This window comes from Babylonia areolata, chromosome 30 (assembly GCF_041734735.1).
Source record: "Babylonia areolata isolate BAREFJ2019XMU chromosome 30, ASM4173473v1, whole genome shotgun sequence".
Classification (NCBI taxonomy): Eukaryota; Metazoa; Mollusca; class Gastropoda; order Neogastropoda; family Buccinidae; genus Babylonia; species Babylonia areolata.
In genome coordinates this window covers 20,904,614-20,912,406 of record NC_134905.1, presented here as the reverse complement: position 1 = coordinate 20,912,406, position 7,793 = coordinate 20,904,614, and the positions used below count along the sequence as shown (strand labels likewise).

Here is a 7,793-nt window from a genome sequence, read left to right as displayed (position 1 = left end):
CTCCACACTGCCCCCCGCACTGCCCCCCACCCCCCGCACTGCTGCCCCCCACACTGCCCCCCATTTCCACACTGCCCCCCGCACTGCCCCCCGCACTGCGGGTCGTCTGACTTCTGCCTCGTCTGCTGCTGTACACCACCCCCTCTCTGAAGACTGGCGGGCACAAGGACTTCACAAACGCGAGGGGGGTACCGCCGCTGACCGTCTTGCGAGAAACAGTCAGGTCGTTTCCAACGTCCTCGGGAACCCGGAAGTACCCAGGAATCCTCAAGACACGCCTGCCAACTCCATCCGCGCTGAAGGCTTCCGTTCCAGCAACCCTGCCGAAGACGGGAACATCCGTTCTGAACACCAGTCTCTCAGCCAAGGCGCTCAGCTGAACGTTGTGGAACAGGCGGAGAGAACTCTCACTGACGCCGCCCACGGAACCTTTCATCCCAGCGGCACAGACCTGGAGATGCTCACCAGGGGGTTCATAGAAAATCTTGACGTGGACATGGACTCAGCTGAGGCTGCTCAAACCGTGGACTCAGTCCAGGCTGCTCAAACCCTGACTCTTCCCATGGACTCAGCCCAGGCTGCTCAAACCCTGACTCATCCCGCTCAGTCTATGGACATGGAGCCAGCCCAGGCTGCTCAAACCATAACTCTTCCCATGGACTCAGCTGAGGCTGCTCAAGCCGTGACTCATCCCATGGGCTCAGCTGAGGCTGCTCAAACCGTGACTCATCCCATGGACTCAGCCCAGGCTTCTCAAACCGTGAGCAGGTGGGTGTGTGGTGTGGTGTGCTGTGGTGTGCTGTGTGTGGTGTGGTGTGGTGTGCTGTGCTGTGGTGTGATGTGTGTGGTGCTGTGGTGTGTGGTGTGTTGTGATGTGTCGAAATGTGTGATGTCTTTGCGATGTGTGTTGTGTGTTGTGTTGCGAAGTGTTGTGTTTTGTGAAGTGTTGTGATGTATGTAGCGATAGATGATGTGGAGTGATGGCCTAGAGGTAACGCGTCCGCCTAGGAAGCGAGAGAGAATCTGAGCGCGCTGGTTCGAATCACGGCTCAGCCGCCGATATTTTCTCCCCCTCCACTAGAACTTGAGTGGTGGTCTGGACGCTAGTCATTCGGATGAGACGATAAACCGACGTCCCGTGTGCAGCATGCACTTAGCGCACGTAAAAGAACCCACGGCAACAAAAGGGTTGTTCTTGGCAAAATTCTGTAGAAAAACCTACTTCGATAGGAAAAACAAATAAAACTGCACGCAGGAAAAAATACAAAAAAAAAAGGGTGGCGCTGTAGTTTAGCGACGCGCTCTCCCTGGGGAGAGCAGCCCGAATTTCACACACAGAAATCTGTTGTGATAAAAAGAAATACAAATACAAAATGTGTTGCAGAGTGTTGCGATTGTCGAAATGCGTTGCGTTGCGTTGTGTGATGTGTTATATGTGATGTGTTGCGATGTGTAATGTGTTGCGATGTGCGATGTGTTATGATGTGTGTGTGTGTGTTGCAATAGGTGAATAGAATAGAATAGATTAAAATAGAATAGATTTTATTGTTACGAAACCGTAAGGTTTATAAGACACAAGTGCAATGGTAAATGAATGAATGAATAGAAAACGCACAATTAATCAATATATTTTTTAACACTATTCAAGGAGCCACGATAGTGTAATGGGTAAGACAGTTTCTTCTCACCCGAACACGCGGACGTCGAATCTGCTGTTGGGACTTTTTTTTCTTTTCTTTTTTTCTTTTAACCCGAAGCTTTATAATAACAAATAGAGAACACATTTTAACGATTAGATTTTTTTTTAAAGTGTATCACAAGTGAGTCTTGAAGACCTTGCCTGTCTTGTTATAATTGTAATTATTTTTGTAATCTCGGTAACGGCGCCTGGTGGGTAAAGGGTAGAGATTTTTCCGATCTCCCAGGTCAAAATGATTATGTGTACACCTGCTTGTTGCTTGTGACTGAACCTCCTTCGTGTGTATGCACACGCAGAAGATCAAATACGCACGATAAAGATCCTGTAATCCATGTCAGCGTTCGGCGGGTTATGGAAACAAGAACATACCCAGCATGCACACCCCCGAAAACGGAGTATGGCTGCCTACATGGCGGGGTAAATAAACAAAAAAACGGTCATACACGTAAAAAGTTACATGTATGTCTGAGTGTGTATGTGAGTGCGCCTGAAATCTGATTGAATGACACAGAAAACTAATGACGAGCGCCCAGTGGCAGCCGTCAGTCGGCTCTACCCAGGTAGGCAGCCTGTGGTGCAAATGACCCCGTGTTTGTAAAGCGCTTAGAGCTTGGTCTCTGGCCGAGGATAGGCGCTATATAAGTATTCACATCAATCAATCAATCAATCAATCAATCAATCAAGGGGGGGAGAGATGATTTATCCTCCTTTTTGACTCACTTGTGTAAACAAAGTGAGTATGTTTAACCCGGTGTTCGGTTGTCTGTGTGTGTGTGTGTCCGTGTGTCTGTGTGTCCGTGGTAAACTTTAACATTGACATTTTCTCTGCAAATACTTTTGTCACTTGACACCAAATTAGGCATACAAATAGGAAAAATTCAGTTCTTTCCAGTCATCTTGTTTAAAACAATATTGCACCTCTGGGATGGTCACAAAAAAATAAATAATGAAGCCTAATTATATGCAAACTGCATTTGCTGTTATATTTATATTTTTTGTATTCTCTAAACTTGGCACTTTGATCTGATATTCTGACCCAACAACAAGAGCAGTCATTATTATCATTTTTTGTTCAAACAGGAACTTCTTTTGCTAAGCATGGAAGTTTTATTTATTTTGCAAACGTTTTGGTGCAGATAGTAAAGAAGGGAAATTACTCTGTAATTAATGCTAGGGGACTTAATTTGCTTTAAACTGATCTTTCTCATCTTAAACATTACATTTTGAAATTATACTCAATACATAAAAAGCTTGTGTGTTTTACTCTCAGTCACAAGTGAGTCTTGAAGGCCTTGCCTCTCTTGTTTTATTTAAAATAAATCAATAGGAATCGAAAGTGAGCCATGATGGCGTTGACTCATCTATTTCTTGTCGTTCATTCCTGTCCGTGGTTTTCAGGGAAAAAAAAAATTACGTTGACCAGTGAAGTTACTTTGAAGTGTCATCCGTGTGTGAGAGAGACGACGGAAAAAACGTCATTTGTTACGTCATTGGTTGAGTGAGCAGCGATTTTTTTTTTTTTTTTTTGGCGAGCGGAAAGTGAACGGTGGCTTTTCTATGTGTGTGTGTGTTGTGCGTGTGTTGTGTGAGTGTGTGTGTGTGTGTGTGTGCGTTGTGTGCATATGTACGTTGTGTGTGTGTGTGTGTGTGTGTGTGTGTGTGTGTGTGACAGTATACATCTCGTGGACGAAAACCCATTCAAAACGGATTTAAAGCACAACAGTTTTTAAAGAATATAAATCATCATCATCATCATCATCATCATCAACCATCGACAACAAAGCTTCATGCCTCTTACATGGAGAGATGGGATGACCAAGAGACGACCACTTAAATATTACATTATACCTTATTAAAAAAATAAATAAATAAATAAATAAAAAATAATAATAATAATAATCATAATAATAATTTTTTAAACAACTCATAACAGAGGAAATTAATAAGTTAAACGTACAATGTAAATCACGGATGAAATGGCTACAGCACAAAAGATTGCAACAAATAAAAGACTCAGACTGTAACTTTTACTGGTAACAGTGGATACCATAAGACTTAATTAAAACTGACACTTGAGAGGTTTCTGTTGCGAAAAATCCTTTGAAATGCATTGGATCATTCTTGTATCCATTCCCCGAAAGCGGAGTATGGCTGCCTACATGGCGGGGTGAAAACGGTCATACACGTAAAAGCCCACTCGTGTACATACGAGTGAACGTGGGAGTTGCAGCCCATGAACGAAGAAGAAGAAGAAGAAGGAGGAGGGGGAGATGAAGGATCATATTTGTATAACTGATGCAAACTTTGTGTTTAACATCTGTCTTTGAGGTATGAGGTTCGTTGAGAGGATGTGAGCTTGAAAAAAAAAAGAAAAAAGAAAGGGGAATGGACTGGGAAGGCAGAAAAAGGAGACAACAGTCAAGAAGGGGGCGGGGGTGTGGGTGGGGGGAGGGCAGAAACGAAGAGAGTGATAGGAAAGAGGAAAATTCTAGCTATAATGTTTGTAAATCACGCTGAATCAAAAAGAGTTTGTGCGGTATCATGCTTTTTTCTTCTTCTTCTTTATATATATATATATATATATATATATATATATATATATATATATATATATACTCGTTTTGTATTTGTATTTCTTTTTATCACAACAGATTTCTCTGTGTGAAATTCGGGCTGCTCTCCCCAGGGAGAGCGCGTCGCTACACTACAGCATCACCCCCTTTTTTTTTTTTTCTTCTTTTTTTTTTTTGTTGTTGTTGTTGTTTTCCTGCGTGCAGTTTTATTTGTTTTTTCCGATCGAAGTGGATTTTTCTACATAATTCTGCCAGGAACAACCTTTTTGTTGCCGTGGGTTCTTTTACGTGCGCCAAGTGCATGCTGCGCACGGGACCTCGATTTATTGTCTCATCCGAATGACTAAGCGTCCAGTGGAGGGAGGAGAAAATATCGGCGGCTGAGCCGTGATTCGAACCAGTGCGCTCAAATTCTCTCGCTTGTTTGGCGGACGCGTTACCTCTAGGCCATCACTCCACATTTCTGAACATTTGTTTTTGCATTTCAAAGCGATTTCATTTGAAGCCGCATGTTTTCGCGGACATTTAAGCCTCGCGGATGTGTGTATTTCCGATTGACATGAAACTGAGACACTTGATAAAGACTCAACGTAATGGACTTTCCACTCAAAACTTCATACGTACACTTTCATATCCGTGTTCTCTTTCATAATTTTATTATATGGTCCGTGAATCCGTTTATACGCGTGTGTGAATGGGTCTCTGTGTGTGTGTGTGTGTGTGTGTGTGTGTGTGTGTGTGTGTGTGTGTGTGTGTGTGTGTGTGTCTGATGACATGGGCCAATGGCCTATTCATTAAAACATTTCAGTGTTCAGTGTGTTTATCCATCTCTCTCTCTCTCTCTCTCTCTCTCTCTCTCTCTCTCTCTCTCCCTCTCTCTCTCTCTCTGTCCCCCTGTCTCTCTCTCTCTCTGCGTCTGTCTGCCTGTCTGTTTCTCTGTCTGTCTCCCTATCTCTGTCGCTCTCTCCCTCTCCCTGACTGTCTCTGTCTGTCTCTTTGTGTCTGTCTGTCTGTCTGTCTGTCTGTCTCTAGCACTTAAGGCCCTAACTAAGCCTGCTGGGTTACGCTGCTGGTCAGGCATCTGTGGTGTAGCGCATATGGATTTGTCCGGACGCTGTGACGCCTCCTTCAGTAACTGAACTGAAATGAACTGAACTGTGCTGAACTGCCTCTGTCTGTCTGTCTGTCTCTATCTCTCACCCACTCTATATCTCTCACCCCCCCCCCTCTCTCTCTCTCTCTCTCTCCCTCTCTCATCCATTCGTTCGCTCGTTCTCTCCCTCTCTCCCCCCCCAAGCCCCCCCACTACCCCGCCTGCCCCCCGCCCCCTTCTCTCTCTCTCCTTCTCCTCTCTTTCTCCCTTACCTCTCTCCCCCCCCACTCCCCCTCCTCCTCTCTCTACCCCTCTCTTCCTTTCCCTCTCCCCCCCCCCCCTCTCTCTCTCTCTTTCTCTCCCCCCTCTCCTCCCTCCCTCTTCCCCTCCCTCCCCTCTCTCTCCCTCCCTCTCTCTCTCCCTCGCTCTACCCCCCCCTCTCTCTCTCTTTCTCTCTTTGCCAGTTTGTTACAAAAGCAGATATTATTTTGGCTGACTCTTCTTTACCATTGTTTCCGTTGGTAAGAAGATTGCTTCTGTTTGAAGAGTGAGAAGGAAATTCTCCCTTCTAGGAAGCCAGGATCTAGGAAGTTGACTGTAACAAGACTGGACATTGTTCCGTGTGTGTGTGTGTGTGTGTGTGTGTGTGTGTGTGTGTGTGTGTGTGTGTGTGTGTATGTGTGTGTGTGTGTGTGTTCAATGTGTGTGTGTGTGTGTGTGTGTGTGTGTGTGTGTGTGTGAATGACGCTCTGTGTCTGTCCCATTCTCTGTCTGTCTGTACTCAGTGACGCTCACTGAAACTCTGTGTGTGTGTGTGTGTGTGTGTTTGTGTGTGTGTGTGTGTGTGTCTGTGTCTGTGTCTGTGTGTGTGTGTGGTCTTGTCGATAGAGGTAACTAACTATATTATAACTCATGTAATACTATTTGTCTTTGTCTTACGTATCTTTCTCCTGTTTCAGTTTCGATTCTTGCCATCCGTGTCAACCGTACAAGGTTCGTCATTTGTGTTTTCTGAAAACAGTGTGTGTGTGTGTGTGTGTGTGTGTGTGTGTGTGTGTGTGTGTGTGTGTGTGTGTGTGTGTGTGTGTGTGTGTTTGTGTGTGTGTGTGTGTGTGTGTTGCCGTATTCTCCCATGTCATCATCATTAAAAGACCTGCACATCCCAGCAACCTTTAGAAATTGAAGAACGAATGCCCCCCCCATATATGGAGAGAGAGAGAGAGAGAGAGAGAGAGAGAGAGAGAGAGAGAGAGAGAGAAGACAAGACAAGACAAGACAAGACAATTAAAAAAATCATTTGTTTTCGACGATAATAGATAACTGACAAAGTATTTGCAGAGAAAATGGCAATGTTAAAGTTTACAACGGACACACACAGACAATTGAACACCGGGTTAAAACATAGACTCACTTTGTTTACGCAAGTGAGTCAAAAAAAGTAAGATATAATGAAATAAACATTCATTTAACAAAAGCACACCCACAAAACACAGTTGATGACACATTATCTTAACCAATAAGCTCATCTTTTTTTTTCTTCTTTTTTTTCCAATACAAGGGACAGTAAAACTGGGATGTAGGTATGCTTCCATAGCGACCCCAGACATTGTCCCTATCTTAACATGAGGGTTGCCTGTGGGTGGGTGTGGGTGGGTGTGTCTGTGTGTGTTGCAGGTGCAGCATGAGCCATGCATCATTCTGACGGTCAAGGTCATCTGTGGAAGGAACATCACCAACGGCTGTGTACAGGATTACGGTGAGTGGGCACCCTGTTGTTGCTGGTGGTGGTGGTGATAGTGTTGCTGTTGCTGCTGTTATTCTCATATCTCATAACCTCTATTCTTCTTCGTCTTCTTCTTCCTTCAGGGGCTGCAACTCCCACGCTTACTCGTATGTGCACAGGTGGGTGGGCTTTTACGTGTGTATATGACCGTTTGTACCCCCCCCCCCTGCCCCCCGCCACCCCCGCCCCGCCCCCCCCCATCCCCTGCCATGTAGGCAGCTATACTCCGTTTTCGGGGGTAACATCTCATGACAAATCAAGGTGTGTGTGCTTTAAACCCCTCCATGGTCACCCACCCCTTTAAGCTAGATGAAAAAAAAAAAAAAAGAAATACAAATACAAACACAAATACAAATAGAGAGCGGTGTTGGCTAGGCTGGTATCTGCCTAACAGATGTGGTGTAGCGTATATGGATTTGTCCGACCTCAGTGACGCCTCATTGAGAAACTGAAATTGACATTGAAACTGTATTTGTCTCAGTGGAAAACCCCGGGCCAGTACGTCAAAATTCCTGATGTCAGTTGCTTGGTCAGAGTGTATTTCCAACTAGAGCAGTCATGTTTTTTTTAGAGATAGCAATGTGTTCATGTGTCTGACGGGCGCAGTAGCCGAGTGGTTAACTCACTCAGTACGGCCAGTCCTCT

General features: G+C 44.9%; 1 protein-coding gene across 1 annotated transcript in view; it reads left to right on the top strand.

Moving 5' to 3' along the window:
• The first annotated feature begins 457 nt into the window (after positions 1-457).
• Positions 458-7,793, top strand: part of LOC143275481 (cytosolic phospholipase A2-like) — a 33,904-nt gene continuing 26,568 nt past the window's right edge. The window contains exons 1-3 of the mRNA XM_076579630.1: positions 458-768; positions 6,325-6,358; positions 7,040-7,121. Of these exons, the coding sequence (XP_076435745.1) occupies positions 458-768; positions 6,325-6,358; positions 7,040-7,121 (427 nt within the window). The remainder of the gene's footprint in view (positions 769-6,324; positions 6,359-7,039; positions 7,122-7,793) is intronic.